This window comes from Myxine glutinosa, chromosome 9 (assembly GCF_964187855.1).
Source record: "Myxine glutinosa chromosome 9, kmMyxGlut1.1, whole genome shotgun sequence".
NCBI lineage: Eukaryota > Metazoa > Chordata > Myxini > Myxiniformes > Myxinidae > Myxine > Myxine glutinosa.
In genome coordinates this window covers 124,343,470-124,362,208 of record NC_136269.1, presented here as the reverse complement: position 1 = coordinate 124,362,208, position 18,739 = coordinate 124,343,470, and the positions used below count along the sequence as shown (strand labels likewise).

Here is an 18,739-nt window from a genome sequence, read left to right as displayed (position 1 = left end):
TCAATTTTGCTCATCAAATTTCAGCCAATCAAAAATTTGCCAATCACTGCCAATCCTTCTATCAATCATCAATCTGCCAATCAAATTTTTGCCAATCACAAATTCCTTATCCTCAATTTCGGGTCCAAAACACTATTATCATCACAGTCCACTATATCTGAGCCTCGGCGCGTCGTTACACCATTAAAACCCGGCTTCGCAAAGCCGAGCAATGAATTCGGGTGGTTTGGTCACCTGCAGGTTGAATCCGTCCGGCATTCGGTCCAGGGGGGGGGGGGGGGCTTGGTCGGGCCGAGATTCCACGCACCATCTCAGCGCGGCACCTTGCGGCCTCCGGCCCGATGGCTCAATCTCGCCCGGTCGGAACCCCGCCCCCGCCAGGGGGCACTGGTCCGCTTCCTCCTACTCGCCCTTGAACCCGACCGGTCGCCTTGCCCGACAAGGCCCGGACTCGACCGTGCTGGGCGGAGCCAAGCCCGAATCGGCAATGACGCTTCCAAGAGAAGCGACGCGGCACCGATCCGCGCCGGGCCTCGCATCAAACAAAGCGCACCGCGCCCCGAGTGCTCGCCTCGGCTATCCGTCGCCCTAACTGCTAACCCGGTCAACGTCGATGCTTCACTTGCATGCTCACACCACGCGACCCTTTTCACACTCACCAAACCCGGCGTCTCGGCGCCTCCAGAGCATCCCACACACTCCGTCCATTCCACCTCCGCACTCCCTGTTACACACCACACCTCTCGCGCACACTCGCCGTTCGCACACTCCCTTAACACACCTCGCGCATCATCTTGCGCACTCTCCCCACTCGGTACGTACTCCGTACCACTCACCATGGGCGTGCACTCTCGCATCCACCCACTCACGCGCTCCGATGTGCCCTGCCGCACACGCGCCACAACCAACTCAGGTGTGCTCCCTTGCACACTCTCGCCGTCCATTCCAGGTGTGCATTCTCGCACCCGCTCCACCACCAACTCACTCTCCATGTCACACTCCGTACACTCCGAAGTGCATTCTCGCTCGCACTCAGTATCACTCCCACACTTTATAACACGCTCACTCGTTGACGCACACTTTTTCCTCACACGCGCGCCATTTCCACTCACACGGGACCCTTCACCAACGCCCGGGTGCCATATCGATCCCAATCGCGTGACAATTCTTTCTGCGCCAAACATCCTCCTGCTAAAAAACCTCTTAGCACCATATACAGCCTGTCTCACCTTCGGGGTTCTTCTTCCTCCCTGCACCAGCGCCTGCAAATCTTTATCTATCTATAATTCCAGTAATCTCTGTGTGTATGTGTGTGTGTATGTCTGTGTGTCTGTGACCGCTGTTTCTCGACAACCACGGGTCCGATATACTTGAAACTTGCCAGGTATATTGCTGGGGACCTGAGGATGTGCCTTTTCAAGGTTTCATATTAATCGGACAAGTAGTTACCGAGCTATGGCGATTTATTTACCAAACTCCGCAAGCCGTTCGCTTTGGCTTTGCGAATGGACCAAACCATTTCATGTAAATAGAGGGGGGGGATTGTCACCGTACTCGCAAGCCGTTCGCTTTGGCTTTGCGAATGGACCAAACCATTTCATGTAAATAGAGGGGGGGGGGATTGTCACCGTACTCGCAAGCCGTTCGCTTTGGCTTTGCGAATGGACCAAACCATTTCATGTAAATAGAGGGGGGGGGGATATAATTTTAGATATATATATAGTACGGGCATGCCCTAGTAAGGATTAATAAGCACAGCATCGTGATGTGAGCACGGACTTTGAGCAATTTCCATTCCTTCCTCCAATTGTTGCTCTTCGAAGTCCCCGGTCTCTACAATTTCAATTCCCACTACTGTTTCTTTATTCACCTCGACGGCCGCTGGCTTTATTAAAATTCCCTCTTCTACCTCAGCGGTCGCCGGCTTTTCCATACCCCGGGTCGCGATGTCTACCCCGGTCCAGTTACCTGTGCTTTTCTCCGACTCACTCAACCTGCGCTCCTCGAGTCGCGTTACCTCCTCGTGCACCCGTGTGCTCCTCCCGCTCAACCTGCGGTCAACCTCCCTCTCGGCTTCCCTCACCTCATATGGGGCTTGCCCCCTCGCCAACCCCTCATTAATTTCTTTGGCTTGGCCAACTATGCCCCCCAGTTTGTCCCCTAATCTGCTTCCGAATCCCTCAAATTTGCTTCCGAGTCCCTCCAATTTGCTTCCGAGTCCCTCCAATTTGCTTCCGAGTCCCTCCAATTTATTTCCCATATTACTGAACCCGTCTCTGATTTCCGCCCTTGATTTGTCCCCCTGCAGGTTGAGGGACGCCTGCATTTGTGCCATAAATTGCTCCATGAGGGCCTGCATTTGGACCACCCCCATTGGCGCAGCGGGCGCGGCTAACGCGCGCTCGTGCGATGCGCCATTTTGTGCGCCTGAAACCTCGTGCGCGAGGGCGCCATCTTGCGCACCTGATACCCCCACAACCACATCCTCATTGCTCTCCTCTTCCATTTCTCCCACATACATTTCCCTGGGGTCCTGGGTCGACTCTAAACCCTCTAACTCTCCCACCGGCACCCGATCGCCTTGACCATCCATGGCACGATTTTAAATTTAGGATGTTATAAAATAAAATTTTGGGCCACTCGTAATTTGAGCGCGCTATTCGCGCTTCAGGTCCGAATCCCACTCCTGACACCAAATGTTACGGAACCCAACGTCGGCCTCTGTTCCCCTTATCGAGGGGGGATTAATCCCCTCGTCGATGACTGGCCGACGTGGTCCCTGACGCTGCACAGCTACCTCCGGAAAGGCAGGTGCTCAACCCTGTTCGTGTCCGCGGACAGATGTTAATTGCCGAGCGGTTTAGCAACCGCGGCACGAACTATTAACAAGGACTGACCCGATCCTTAACGTTGGCCAAATCGTGCCACAGGTATTCAATTGGGAAATCACAAAGACAAAACGGATGTAAAGGAAAGAAAGGCAAGGTAGGAAGAACAAATATAATTTATTACTAACTATTTACAAGTCAAAAAGAAACCAAGGAAGGAGGAAGAATCATAAAATAAAGACAGAAAGAAGCAAGGAGACACAGTGCAAATATTAGCTTACCTATTGCAGTCTTACTTAAACCCAGGGACAAGACAAAAGACAGACTACAAGCACACTTACACGGGGGATGATGACAGGAATGGCAGGAGGTGAATGGCTGGAGGGAGAGGCAGGTTCAGCTGGAACCGGAGCACAGTCGGGCCGGGAGTGAGCAGCCGCCGCCCTTTCTCGATCGGCGCGTTCAGCAGCCGCCGTTCCTTCGCGGCCACGGTCAAAACTGCCGTCAAAGCCCCGAAGCTGCGGTCATTCAAAGCTGTGATGGTTCCAACGCTGCGGGGTGGATTCAAAGCTCCGTTGGTTCAAGCTGCTGTCTCTGCCGCATCTGATGTGGGGGCGTTGCGTGACGGGTTCTCTCTCTGACGCATCTCTCTTTCGCAATCCTTCCCCACACACTTTTATAAGGCGCGTCGCGATCAAGCCGCGCCACGCCCGTGATGGTGTCTCACCAGCCCTGATTGGCTGGTGGGGGCTCGCTGGGCTCCACCTTCTCATGACGAGTGGAGGGCAACGCCCTTCTTCCCCGAGACGGAGCACATGGCCAATGGCGGCAAATGCTGAAAACCGCCCGATGCAGTTGGCAACGGAGGCTTTGGGAATGGGGGCTTTGGGAATGGAAGGGAACTACCTTATGTCATCTGATGCAATGCAGTGTCAACTAGTGGGAACAGAGCCTTCAACTACATAGAATAAGGAGATAACTATTTAGAAGGGTATATGATTTGCTACGTGCATGTATATGGACTAAGAGGACGACCTTTGACCTTTTACACTACGGAGGGTGATATTTACAACAATTCATTACACTTACAACAATACCAAAAAAGAAACACAACAATTCTCAAATCCACAACAATATATTTGGCTTACAGGAAATTGTAATACAAATAAAAATCAACACGGAAAATAAAAATTTGTGCTTGTGCAAAGGATAAACAAGAAGGAGCAATCAGAGATTGCAGAACCTGGGAATACGTGTTTTTGTTGTTTTGTTCTTTGGGTCCTCGGGGCTTTTGGGTCCTCTGGATCTTTTGTGTTCTCTGGGTCTTTTTTGTCCTCGGGGTCGTTTGAGTCTTTTGGATCTTCTGTGTCCTCGGCGTCATTTGGGTCTTTGGGTCTTTTTGGTTTTCAGGTCCTTTGGGTCCGAGGGGTCTTTTAGATCTTCATGCTCTCATGGTAAAGGGGCTATGGGGGTCTGTGGGGTCTGAAAGGGTTTTGGGGTTATATAGGGTCTAATGCAATTAATACATATAGTCACATTCTGTGTGGACAAACAAGCAAACAGACAAATGGACCCAAATGCAATACCCTCTCCTCTGGTGAGGGAAACGAGTATGAACATTATAATAAAGTATATAATTCAAGAACGTGGAGAACGTTTATTGTGAGGCAGTTGCAGGAGAAGTACATGGAGAAGAGGAGGAAGTTGTTTCTTGGGTTTGTTGATCTGGAGAAAGCATTCGATAGGGTTCCACGAGAAGTAGTGACATGGGCATTGAGGAAGTTAGAAGTGGAGGAATGGTTAATCAGAGTAGTGATGGCAATGTACAAAAGAGCCCGCACAGCTGTAAGGACGAAGGACGGGAACAGTGGTGATTTTGAGGTGAAGGTGGGAGTGCATCAGGGGTCGGTACTAAGTCCACTACTATTTGTAGCTGTGATGGAGGTGCTGCCTCAGAACGTAAAGGAGGGTTTACCGTGGGAGTTGTTGTATGCAGATGATCTGGTGTTGATTGCAGAAAGTATGGATGGACTGAAGGAGAAGATGAACAAGTGGAAGGAATGTATGGAGACAAAAGGTTTGAAGGTGAATATCGGAAAAACGAAAGTGATGGCAAGTGGTAAAGCATGTGGTGAGGTGGAAAGAACTGGGAAGTGGCCATGTGCTGTGTGCAGGAAGGTTGTCGGAGTGAACTCCATTCACTGTACAATGTGCGCTGAGTGGGTTAATCAAAAATGTAGTGGTTTGAGAGGGTCATTAACCAGTGTGGCAGCTACATTCAAGTGTAAGGTGTGCACAGAGGGAGCTGCAGATGGAGGAAATGTTGAGTTGGATGTTGGAGACGGCGTGAAGCTGGGAGGTGTGAAAACATTTTGTTACCTAGGAGACATGCTGAATGGAGAAGGTGGATCAGACTCGGCAACGGTAGCTGGAGTGAGATGTGCACGGAAGAAGTTTCGGGAACTGAGTGGCGTGCTGACGAGGAGGGGAGTGTCGTTGAAGCTGAAGGGAAAGGTGTATGCTGCATGTGTGAGAAGTGTTATGATTTATGGGAGCGAGACATGGGTAATGAACGTAGAGCAGCTACGAAGGCTGGAAAGGGTGGAAATGCGAATGGTTCGGTGGATGTGCGGAGTATCGTTGAGAGAGAGGAAGACAAATGATGAATTGCGAAAGATGATGGGAATAGAGCCTGTGATTGATGCTGTGAAGAGGAACAGAATGAGATGGTTTGGTCATGTGTTGAGGAAGGATGAAGGTGACTGGTTGAGAAGAGTGATGGAAATCAATGTAGAAGGAAGTAGTGGACGGGGAAGACCGAGAAAGACTTGGCTAAAGATGGTCGAAGAAGAAATGCGGACAAGGGGGTTAACAAGGGGAGATGCAGAAAATAGGGCAAGATGGAGAAGATTGTCAGTGGGACCGCAAGGCTAACCCCCGCTCTAGCAGGGAAAATGGCCTTAAAATGCCTGTTGTTGTTTGTATATAATTCAAGAACGAAGAGACCCATCCAATGGAATAGATTGTTCAGTAGTTATTAAACAAAATGTGAAGATGAAACTGAAAACAATAATAAGAATATAAAAATACACTCACAGGATTTGAAACTAATAATTAAAATCACAAAACATACCATTATTAGAAATATATATATATATATATATATATATATATATATATATATATATTGTTACGGACACGACTTATTAAGATGTTATGCTGGGCCGAGCGGAATGGCCGCCGTGTTCGCACAAGTTACCCGATTATACTCGAACCTTGGCCGAGTCGCGCTACGCTAAATCAATTGAGGAAAGGACACAGCGGCTGGGTTAAAATGACACGACACCAGGGGTACGGTTCTCAAGACCTCCGGAGGAGGTTATAATATTGCGGAAGGTTAGATTACAAAGACAAGAGAGACAGCATAGAAAGGTGGGCACTTAAACACGGTCTTATAGTAGCCCCGACAGACGACAGATAAACAGGACAAAACTGACTCACACGGGGATTGATGGCAAGGAAAGGCAGGTCGTCGATGGTCAGCACAAGGTGCACTCTTGGCTCAGGGACAGGATAGCGCGGCCCAAAAGATGCAGGGAGGTCTCTCAGCGCTCGGAGGTCGCGACTGGTTCTTCTTCGTGGCTGAGGCGCATCTGACGTCACGTCCGGTAGGCTGCGTATATCCGGCGGGGAGTGACACGCCCTCGGCTCGTTAGCTCCGCCCCAGATGGAATCGGCCCGTTGCTTCTTATTGGGTGCGGGGGTTACCGGGCTCCGCCCTTGACGAGGAGCTGACAGCCAGCCCCTTCGTGGTAACCCCGTGGGCGCACATGGCAATGGCGGCTAACCAAGCCGGTGTGAGGACGCACACTCCCCGCACGCCGTTGTTGTAGTTGTTGTTTCATGGGGAAGATGGGAGGAGGTATGGGGAGGTCCTAAACTCACTACTGGTGCCATACAATCACATTCTGGTGCAACGAAGAGTCAGAATTAATGGAAACGAGTCCTTAACTGACATAGACTAAGAATAACTAGCAAGAGGTCCGAAAGTTGTCTACGTGAGATGCGGTGGACCTGGGCACGACATTTAATGGGGGAAGAAGGGGAAGGTCGGTTCTACAGAGTGTTGTTTACAGACAATGGGACTAGGGAATGGGGGATTGGGGATAGTTGGGGAGTATTGGGGAAATAGGGGAATATTTACACGCGGATATGGAGGCCAAGTCCCATATACGCAACAATATATATATACATATATATATAGATATATATATATATATATATATATACACACATACAGTATATATGCATATACACAACTCTAAAAATGTACGATCACCGAGGTCACATAAGCAGAATTTTTTTTTTTTTATAGCTCAAATGTTAGTGTTCAGAAGTCAAACAAGGAAAGGAATGGCGGATCGTTTGTATCGATGTGTCTGAGTTTGTGGAATAACAATTTCTTTAGAGTTCCTCAGATTACATCCGGATATAGTAATTGTCGCAATTGAGTGAAAAGGTGGCAATGACGATTGGAAACAAAAACATATTTTGGAAAACGTAGGTATAAGGCGCCCATTAGTGAGGGAATCAATATTATAAGTGTATACGTATATAAGGAGCTGATTCTCTAGGTCACCGCCTTTTGGTTGGTACGAGTAAGAGTTCTGTGTAATATGAAAAGGAATTGTTCAACGGTTTTTGAAATATCACGTACACAAGCCAAGTTACTGAGATAGTTGCCATAGCAACAGAATTCAGCCAATCACCACCGTGATCTAATCCGGTTGAGATAATGTCATGAGGAATAGATATCAGCAACATCAAAGCTAAATGTTAAACGGTTTTTGGAATATCTCGTACACTAAAGTACATGGACGGATGGTTGGTCGGTCGGTCAGACGGAGCTCATTTTAATGTCCCCCATGTCTGCCCTTGTCGGAGTGGCAGGGGACACAAAGGTCAACACAGGAAAGGTTATTTGGAAAAGTGATCCTTCGCAATGCTCTCTTTTGAAACCGCTCAATATCTCCAACTTGGGAGGTCAACAGACCTGAACTCCATATCAGTGCTTCATATTGGAAGATGGGGGCATATTGAGCCATTGCTCGAGTTTGTTAATAAATGACATCAACTTGTCAAGATGTATGCTATATCTGCAAAATATTTCCACAATATGCAATAGTTATAGCAATAACTATAATCCCTATTTATAGACATAATTGTAGGTAGCACAGAATCACAGCAGATGCTTTGCTACCCTAAAGAGTAAGTAGGCAGGTATGTCCATACTAGAGAGTAGGTAGGTATGTCCATACTATTGACAGGACATTGGGGCACCCATGAAAAGTCATGAACGTTTTCTGTCGTTACAACCAACCCTGGTCACGGTGCCACGCGGTCCTAGCCAAACGAATGATCACTTTAAATGACTGTAATCATATTACAGCAATACAATATTACAGTAATTATATTATCAAATATAATTATTTTATAATAATTTTTACTTTTATCCATCCTTGTGTATGCAAAAATGAGATTAATATTTAATCGCATCTCAAAATTAAATGTCAGACTGAGGCATTTCACATTACCCAAGAAAATTGATATCAAATCCACAAGCAAAGCAGGAAAATGCAGTAAATTAAAATAGATAATTATTCTTTGATCAACGAGGCTGGAAAACACACACCGAGGTAAGGTGCTTAGTTACCTGTGAACTTAAACGGTCCTGGAAGAGCGAGACCATTTCAAAACCTTCATATCAAAAACCTCTACGAAAACGTAATGCCTCCATCAAAACAACCCAATATTTGGGTGCACCACCTCGTGAGCAAAGTCAAAATACTAAGAACTTCACCGAAATGGTGTTGGAAGGGGAAGGAAAATATACTCACTGTCCTAAAGGTAAATGTGGGCATTGGGTTGGCAAGAGTGTAGCACACCAAGGTCACGGTATCTCTTTCCTTTATTTCACCTCGAGGAGTCTCAATCTTGAGTTCTAATGTTTCAGGTGGATCTGCCAAGATGTATCCAAAAACAATAGGACAATTCGACGAAATGCTAAAAGTTTTAAACTTACTGCTAAAAGTTTTAAGCATGCATGCATTTTTAACCGATTGCATTATACAAATTTGTACCATGTATTCGATTTTAATATTTAATGGTGACCGATACATTGCACATGGTGTTTGCTTTAATGGACTTTAATTACATCGATGGTAAAAACTTCAGAAAAAGGGAAAGTGAAGGGAAAAGAAGAGGTTGAGAGAGAGAGAGTGAGAGAGAGTGAGAGCGAGAGTGAGAGGGAGAGGGAGAGGGATGGGGAGAGGGAGAGGGATGGGGAGAGGGAGAGAGCGAGAGCGAGAGGGAGAGGGAGAGGGATGGGGAGAGGGAGTGAGAGAGTGAGAGAGTGAGAGAGTGAGAGAGTGAGAGAGTGAGAGAGTGAGAGAGTGAGAGAGAGAAAGAGAAAGAATAATTAGATAGCAATCATTTTAAAAATAGAACACAAAACATAGGCGGTGGAGATGTGTGGGGAGGAATGAGAGGGATGGAGAGGTGAGACACATAAAACGAAGACATGGAATAAGGGAGTTCAGTGGTGGGAGCGGGGTGATTCAAAAGAGTGAGCAAGTACAAGGTCCTCACCCTCACCCATAAAAACATAACAAAAAAAAACATTTCACAGATTAGAATGGTTGCCTGGATTTTTGTGGGTTGCCGTTGTTGCCAAAACGCCTTCACTTGGCAGGCAAACCCTATCGTTTATTGTGTGTTGTTGGCATGAACTAGTTTTATCGGAGGTTACAGTATTGTAGTATTAACGCAAGTTGGCCATTTTGCCGGTATACAACAATTACAGATCTTTCACAATCACTAATAAACCATCATCTAGTACTGAGCAAGATAAATTTACATCATAGCATTCGATTCCCCAGAATCTCGGAAGGACACTACAATCACTACATTGATGTAGTGCTGGAGCGTCAGTTCATAGTAAGGAGCAGTTTTCCAGCAATTTTGATTTTGAAACGGGTTGTCAAGACATTCCAATGATTTTGAAATAATTGTGAAATGATTGTTTGATTTTGACATCATTCCAAAGATTTTGAAATCATTGTTTGATTTTGACAAAATTCCAATGATTTTGAAATCATTGTGCAATCATCGTTTCATTTTGACATAATTCCAATGATTTTGAAATCATTGTGTAATCATTGTTTCATTTTGACATCATTCCAATGATTTTGAAATCATTGTGAAATCATTGTTTGATTTTGGCATCATTCCAATGATTTAGAAAAAATTGTGAAATCACTGTTTGCTTTTGACATCATTCCAATGGTTTTGAAATCATTGTTTGAATTTGACATCATCCCAATGATTTTGAAATCATTGTGTAATCATCGTTTCATTTTGACATAATTCCAATGATTTTGAAATCATTGTGAAATCATTGTTTGATTTTGGCATCATTCCAATGATTTAGAAAAAATTGTGAAATCACTGTTTGATTTTGACATCGTTCCAACGGTTTTGAAATCATTGTTTGATTTTGACATCATCCCAATGATTTTGAAATCATTGTGTAATCATCGTTTCATTTTGACATAATTCCAATGATTTTGAAATCATTGTGTAATCATTGTTTCATTTTGACATAATTCCAATGATTTAGAAAAAATTGTGAAATCGCTGTTTGATTTTGACATCATTCCAATGGCTTTGAAATCATTGTTTGATTTTGACATAATTCCAATGATTTTGAAATCATTGTTTGATTTTGACAAAATTCCAAAGATTTTGAAATCATTGTTTGATTTTGACATAATTCCAATGATTTTGAAATCATTGTTGGATTTTGACAAAATTCAATGATTTTGACATAATTCCAATGATTTTGACAAAATTCAATGATTTTGACATAATTCCAATGATTTTGAAATCATTGTTGGATTTTGACATAATTCCAATGATTTTGAAATCATTGTTGGATTTTGACAAAATTCAATGATTTTGACATAATTCCAATGATTTTGACAAAATTCAATGATTTTGACATAATTCCAATGATTTTGAAATCATTGTTTGATTTTGACATAATTCAATGATTTTGACATAATTCCAATGATTCTGAAATCATTGTTTGATTTTGACATAATTCAATGATTTTGACATAATTCCAATGATTTTGACAAAATTCAATGATTTTGACATAATTCCAATGATTTTGAAATCATTGTTTGATTTTGACAAAATTCAATGATTTTGAAATCATTGTGAAATCATTGTTTGATTTTGACATAATTCCAATGATTTTGAAATCATTGTTGGATTTTGACAAAATTCAATGATTTTGAAATCATTGTGAAATCTTTGTTTGATTTTGACATCATTCCAATGATTTTTAAATGGTTTGTCAAGACTGATTTGAGTATACATGTTTTTCTAATAAAGTGCCTCCCATTCATCCTTCCCTTTGAATATTGTTACGGACGCGGTTTAGATGTTATTTACCGAGCGGTGGTATTGCCGCGACCGAACAGTTATACCCCGACTAGACCCCGATTCCACCCAGACGTTGACCAAATCGCGCTATGCCAAATCAATGATGGAAAGGACACGACGACTGGGAAAGAGGAAACGACGCAAGGGGTACAGTTCTCAAGACCTCCGGAGGAGGGTATAATTACAGTGGTGGAGAAAAGGGGTAGATTACACGGCAGAGTGAGGTAAAAGACACAGAAGAGATGGGCACTTAAATACAATCTTATCTATCCCCGGACAGACCACAGACAAACGGAACAAGGCTGACTTACACAGGGATTGATGGCAGGGAGGGACAGGTAGTTCGATGGCACAAGGTGCACCTTGGCTCGGGGACAGGATAAAACACGGTCCAGTCCAGAAGATGCGGGGAGGCCTCACAGCGCTCGGAGGATACGTCTTGCTTGCTCCAAGCTCAGCGCGCATCTGACGTCACCTCCCTCTCCCTGCGCATGCTCAGCGGGGAGTGACACGCCCTCGGCTGGTTGGCTCCGCCCCACTGGGGCCGGTCCGCCGCTTCCATTGGGTGCGGGGGTTACCGGGCTCCGCCCTTGACGAGGAGCTGACAGGGAGCCCCTATTTGGTAACCCCGTCGAGCACATGTTCGATGGCGGCTCGTTGGGGAGGCCTGGTGCCCTCCCAACACCCCCTACCAACCAAGCCGGAGTGAGGACGCGCACTTCCCGCACCCGCCGCTGCCGTTGCTGTTGTTGTTGTTGTTGCTGAACCGTGAGGAAGAGCTGCGGGGAGGTATTGGGAGGTCCTAAACTTCCTAACGGTGCCATACAATCACCTTCTGGTGCAACGAAGGGTCAGAATTAATGGAAACGAGTCCTTAACTGACATAGACTAAGAATAACTAGCAAGATGTCCTATAGTTGTCTTACATGAGATGCGGTGAACCTGGGCATGACATTTAATGGGGGAAATAGGGGGAGGTCGGGTCTACAGAGTGTTGTTTACAGAAAATGGGACTAGGGAATGGGGGATTGGGGATAGTTGGGAAGTATTGAGGAAATAAGGGAATATTTACAAGCGGATATGGATGGATGCAAATCCCATATCCGCAACATTGCACCCTTCTCTACCTCGGGGCGTCCTGACCCGATAAATTTTTACCTACTTTAGTGTGGCACTCAGATGTAGTTCCCTCTACTATTAACTCAACCCTGAGTGCGACAGTTTTACAGATGTTCACAAATGAGTAAATATGTCCCCCTGCGACGTTGCACCCTTCTCCTAACAGAAACACACCCACAGGATAACCGAATCGCGGAAAGCATCCTCAAACTAAACATACAGCCGGTAGGGAGCATTATTTATACAACACTGATATTTACACTACGATCCAGGACCTGTTCTTTGAGGAACACATGCAGATGTTATGCATAGGGAGAGCACGCATGCCAGCATCGATACACCAACCCACGAGTGCCCTGTGGCCCTACGGCCTTTAATAATGCGCAGAGCACCCCGTCCAAGCACCAAAAGCACCACCCCATACGCACAGTCAGCACCATCCGGTGCACCAATAAAGTGTTCAATAACAATGCACAATTAAGTGTCCATAGTCACCGGTGGTGTCGCAGCCGGCCGATTTTCTGCCGCTGGTCTTGTCTCCATGGAGTGCACTTGGCCTTCTGGCTTCTTTAGAAATAAAGAAAGGCGCCAACCGCATCCATTTCTGAATTGTGGCCGTCAGGGGGGCCAACTAAAAGTGGTTCACCTGTATGGCATAGGTGCCACGTTGACCCAGAGGTCCATCCACGGGTGGTGCTTGACAGCAAAAGAACTGCGGTCCATTGTGGGCGGCCACAAAAATTGCGGTCCATATGGTGTATCGATCCAGGCAGCAAGCAGCGGAAGTACAGGCCCACAACTGCGGAGCCAGCACCTCTCTCTCCTCTCTCTCTGCCCCAAAGCCAGATCCTCAGAGGTGGGAGACAAAATAAGACAAGTGAGTAAGGTGGTAAGGGCGCAAAAGTGCATGCAGTACTAGGTAATGCACACTGGGGGCACATGGGAACCAGGTGAGACAGGTACGTTCCTACCGTACGCCCCCCTCCCCCCCCCCCCCACCAGGTAACCTACATTGCCCCTCCCTTACCCCTTACTGTATCCACAAAACACAACACTACCCATAAACATCTACTTTACACATCAACAACGTCCCTACTGTCTTCCCCGTTCCTCCCATAAACCAAATTCGTCTTCTCTCCCTCCTAACCAATCAAATTTGCCATTTCCAACTCTCATCAAAATCTGCCATCTCCAACTCAACATCAAAATCTGCCATCACCAATTCATCATCAGTCCCTCCTAAGGAAGGAGAGATGGAATCACCCCAATGTCTCATCCACGTCGTGATGCGTCTCACAAATCCAAACAGCAATTCTCATTTCCTGCAACACAAAACAAAGAAAACACAGGTGTGGAGTCATCATCATCACCTCAGGCAAGTGGCTGCGTATGGTGCGACAGGTTCATCAATCCTAACTATTTCCTAAATGACTTTAACAACTTTACATTACCCGGGGTCTTTCTCCTGCCAAACCATTGGCCCTCATTACTCTATGTGGTTCGAAGAACCAAAATCCCATTGACCATCTGTGGTGCACACCATCAATTTGGGTCTCACTCCCCGATTCAACACTCGGTGCCCCCGCACAATTTCGGTGGCTGGGTCGTGTGACGCTCCCAGCTGGTCCGCCCACCTGCACACCTCCACCACTGTTGTTGCCTACCGAGCTCACCTGCTCCTCACCCTAACCTAACTAACTGGGGAAGGCCCTCTCGCACTCTCACCCCCTCAGTGCCCTCTCTGGCACGGCCTGCCCGATCCACACCCGGGATCCTCAGGCACCCACTGACACTAACGGCTCCCAGAGCCCAACTGCGGCCTCACCTGGCCGACATCTAACAGTGGCGGAGTGCCCAACCATTCACACTCATACTAACAGGCCACTCGACCAGCCAATTTCACCACACCAATGCACCCATCCACAATACCATTCTGCAACCGCACCACAAATGCCAATATCCAACCACAATTTACCTATACCTTCTAACTATTCTTTAAACTACCCTCCCCGGGTACTCGTGAAAAGGGGTCCACTCTTCCCCCATCCACACCTTCGCACCATGCACACCACTCCGTACCACTTACTCCAACTCTCTCCACACCACTCATTCTCTGCTCCATATATTCCACACACCTGTACTTGCACACCTGTGCTCTCATACTTGGTGCCGCCTGCACCCTTCTCTCCCCCAAGCGCATTCGCGCTGATCCACAACACTCACTACTCATACACTGCTCCACACACCTGTCCAGTTCTCACACAGCATCATCTCATCTAACTACTCCCCTCTGAAACTTGCGCTTCCCCGTCGCCCCTTTAAACTATTGCGCTCCCACGTCATTATCATCCACTCTAATCTACCTGCGTCCCCTCTACAGGTATCCTTGTCACTAACTAACCTTAACGTTACCTAATGTCATCTTCGCTAGATCCCTACACACAATATCCTAACCCACCCGGGCTAGTTTTCACTGCCATACACCCCATAATCTATAGCGCATCTGCCCCCAGTTTGTGAGGGATGACAGAGTTGCCATCCCACCACATCGGGCATCTCCCACTACCAATTTTGCACATCAAATTTCAGCAAATCAAAAATTTGCCAATCACTACCCATCATCTGCCAATCATTACTGCCAATCCTTTGCCAATCATCAAATTTTGTTTTTCTAATTTCGGGGCCAAAACACTATCCTCGTCATTACAGTCTACTTACTAATGCCTCTCGGTGCGCCAATTCACTTCTAAAGCTCGGCTTCGTACAGCCAAGCCATGAATGCGGGTTGTTTGGTGCCAGCGGCTGGATACGTCCCGCATTCGGTGCAGGGAAGGAGGTTTACCCGGGCCGAGGTCCCACGCACCATCTCGGCACGGAGCCATCCCATGGCCCGATCTCGACCTGCCGGAATGCCTCAACAAAAGGTGGTCGCCATGACGACCCTTCCTATCGGGCTGCTCGCTCCGCCTAGTGGAGCACGGACGCGGCCGTTCAAAGCGAGGCCCAGCGTGGATCGCGTACGGCGGTCCTTTCGAACCCGCCGTGGCTCGGATCCCTGCTGGTTCTCGCGGCACGCGAAGCCCGACGCGCACCGAGGGCCCGATTCGGCTATAAGTCGTTCTAACCTCTAACCCGGTTACCGTCGATGCCTCACCTGCATGCTTACACGCATACGCTACCCCTTTCTTGCTCATACATCCAGCCGTTTCCCTGCTCTTGGTCATTGCACCTTCTCTTACACACCCAGGTACACTCATTCCACTCACAGACTTGGTCACACACCTGACCACCGAACACCTTGGCACACATTCGTCGCTCGCACACCTCACCAACACACCTCTTCGCGCCCCCTCCTCGGTCACCTCCTCTGTGACGATCACAGGTGTGCTCTCACTCGCACACCCAACCATGTGCCTCACTACCAATTCCAGCGTGCATTCCCACACACGCTCTACCATTCCAGGTGTGCTTCCTTTCTCACCTGTCACAACCAACTCACGCTCCGTGTCACTCTTACTACTCTCACCTCCACTCTTGACAGCGCACTCACCCTTACTCTCGACAGCGCACTCTTTCCTCATGCACCCGTCCGTTACACACCTTTCTCGCGCACACTCTTTCGTTACTTCCTCCGTAACACTCACCACAGGTGTACACTCTTCCTTACTTTTGACAGCGCACTCTTTCCTCATGCACCCCAGAGTCGGACTTTCTCGCACACCTCCTTTTTCGCACACCAGACCTGTCGCACACTTCACCAACGGCCTCTCACGAACACCCGGGTCCATCTCGACCCCCAAGCTTATTAAATCACCTGGCACATCATACGCACGACCATATTGGTCACCACTTACACCGGGTCCTCTTTCTCTTCGCTTCTCCTCCATCACCTGCGAATCCCTCATCCGGTTAATGAGCACATCATCACGATCCGAACACAGACTTTGGACCAATTCTTTCACTTCCTCTTTGATCTCTTTCTTATCCCCTCTCCGTCGCTTCTTAATTTCGCTTACCCCTTCTTCCACTTCTTCTAATTTCTGCTTCACCTCTTTTATTTCCCGGTGCGTCTCCTCAAGCTCGTCCTCTAAGGCCACCTTGACCGTTTCTATGTGCGTCCTCACCTGCCGGTCCTTCGTCTCCATTACCTCTGTCACCTCGTCCAACCTCGTTGTCAGTCCCTCACGTACCATCTGACACTCTTTTTTAATTACCCCTACGTCCTTTTTCATCTCCTTCTGTGTCGATTTTAAACCCTCTATTACCGCTGTGTTCTTCTTTACCTGGTCCCCCAACTCCTTTTGTCCCACTGTCAGTTGTTCTACTCCCAGCGTCAACTCCTCTATACCACCTTGCAATTTTACAGTCCCCTTTCTCACCTCCTTCTCCATGCGCTCCTCACAGTGCCTCACCTCCTCGCGCACTCCTCCGACCTCCTCACTCACACCTCTTCTGATCTCCTCTCCCATCACTTGCATCTCCTGCCCAGATGCCACCCTCATCTGCTCCATTTCCTCCCTGTGAGCATCCAATTTAGTTTCTACCCCCATTCTGACCCCCTCTATCTGCTGCCCCATTTGTTTAACTTCCCTTTCCACTTGGTCCCTCATGTCCCTCAATTTGCCTTCCATACTGTTTTCTAACCCCTCTAACCCCTTTTTCATCCCTTCCATTTGATTCTCTTGAGCGGCCATTCTGTTTTCTACCCCCGTTAACCCATGTTTCACCCCTTCTATTTGATTCTCTTGAGCGGCCATTCTGTTTTCTACCCCCGTTAACCCCTCCTGTATTTCCCCTAATCTATTGTCTAATCCCTCTATTCTACTCTCTAACCCTCCGATCTGGGCCCCCATGTCCTCCCTCAATTTCTCGCTATTGGACCCCATCCTTTGTTCTAACCGTTGGCTATTGGCCCCCATGTCCTCCCTCAATTTCTCGCTATTGGACCCCATTACCCCCATTTGCTCACTCTGAGCCTCTATACTGTTTTTCAAACCTCCAATTTGGTCTCCCATTTGTCCCATAAGGGCCCTCATTTGCAGGAAAAAAAGGTTCGAATCCACCAGCGGCGCTGCTACGGTCGCGGGCGCGGTCGCCGTAGCCATGTGCGAGGCGCCATTTTGCGCGCCCGTAACCTCGTGCGCGAGGACGCCATTTTGCGAACCTGCCGTCCTCACTGCTTCGCTCTCCTCATGTCCCTCAATTTGGTCCTGGATCGACCCTGCCTCACTCTCCTCTACCGGAACCCAGCCGTCTTGATCTCCCATAGCGCGACTTTCAAAATTCGGGTTTTTTGTAAAACAAAATCAAATTTCGGTGACTTGTAATTTTGAGCGCGTTAAGCGCGCTTCAGGTCCGTATCTCACTCCCGACACCAATTGTTACGGACGCGGTTTAGATGTTATTTACCGAGCGGTGGTATTGCCGCGACCGAACAGTTATTCCCCGACTAGACCCCGATTCCACCCAGACGTTGACCAAATCGTGCTATGCCAAATCAATGATGGAAAGGACGCGACGACTGGGAAAGAGGAAACGACGCAAGGGGTACAGTTCTCAAGACCTCCGGAGGAGGGTATAATTACAGTGGTGGAGAAAAGGGGTAGATTACACGGCAGAGTGAGGTAAAAGACACAGAAGAGATGGGCACTTAAATACAATCTTATCTATCCCCGGACAGACCACAGACAAACGGAACAAGGCTGACTTACACAGGGATTGATGGCAGGGAGGGACAGGTAGTTCGATGGCACAAGGTGCACCTTGGCTCGGGGACAGGATAAAGCACGGTCCAGTCCAGAAGATGCGGGGAGGCCTCACAGCGCTCGGAGGGTACGTCTTGCTTGCTCCAAGCTCAGCGCGCATCTGACGTCACCTCCCTCTCCCTGCGCATGCTCAGCGGGGAGTGACACGCCCTCGGCTGGTTGGCTCCGCCCCACTGGGGCCGGTCCGCCGCTTCCATTGGGTGCGGGGGTTACCGGGCTCCGCCCTTGACGAGGAGCTGACAGGGAGCCCCTATTTGGTAACCCCGTCGAGCACATGTTCGATGGCGGCTCGTTGGGGAGGCCTGGTGCCCTCCCAACACCCCCTACCAACCAAGCCGGAGTGAGGACGCGCACTTCCCGCACCCGCCGCTGCCGTTGCTGTTGTTGTTGTTGTTGCTGAACCGTGAGGAAGAGCTGCGGGGAGGTATTGGGAGGTCCTAAACTTCCTAACGGTGCCATACAATCACCTTCTGGTGCAACGAAGGGTCAGAATTAATGGAAACGAGTCCTTAACTGACA

General features: G+C 47.8%; 1 protein-coding gene across 2 annotated transcripts in view; it reads right to left on the bottom strand.

The window, feature by feature from the left end:
• Positions 1-18,739, bottom strand: part of LOC137434649 (cell surface glycoprotein MUC18-like) — a 128,450-nt gene that overhangs the window by 71,781 nt on the left and 37,930 nt on the right. For both annotated transcript variants that reach the window (XM_068127802.2, XM_068127803.2), the window contains exon 7: positions 8,726-8,847. In XM_068127802.2, the coding sequence (XP_067983903.1) occupies positions 8,726-8,847 (122 nt within the window). The remainder of the gene's footprint in view (positions 1-8,725; positions 8,848-18,739) is intronic.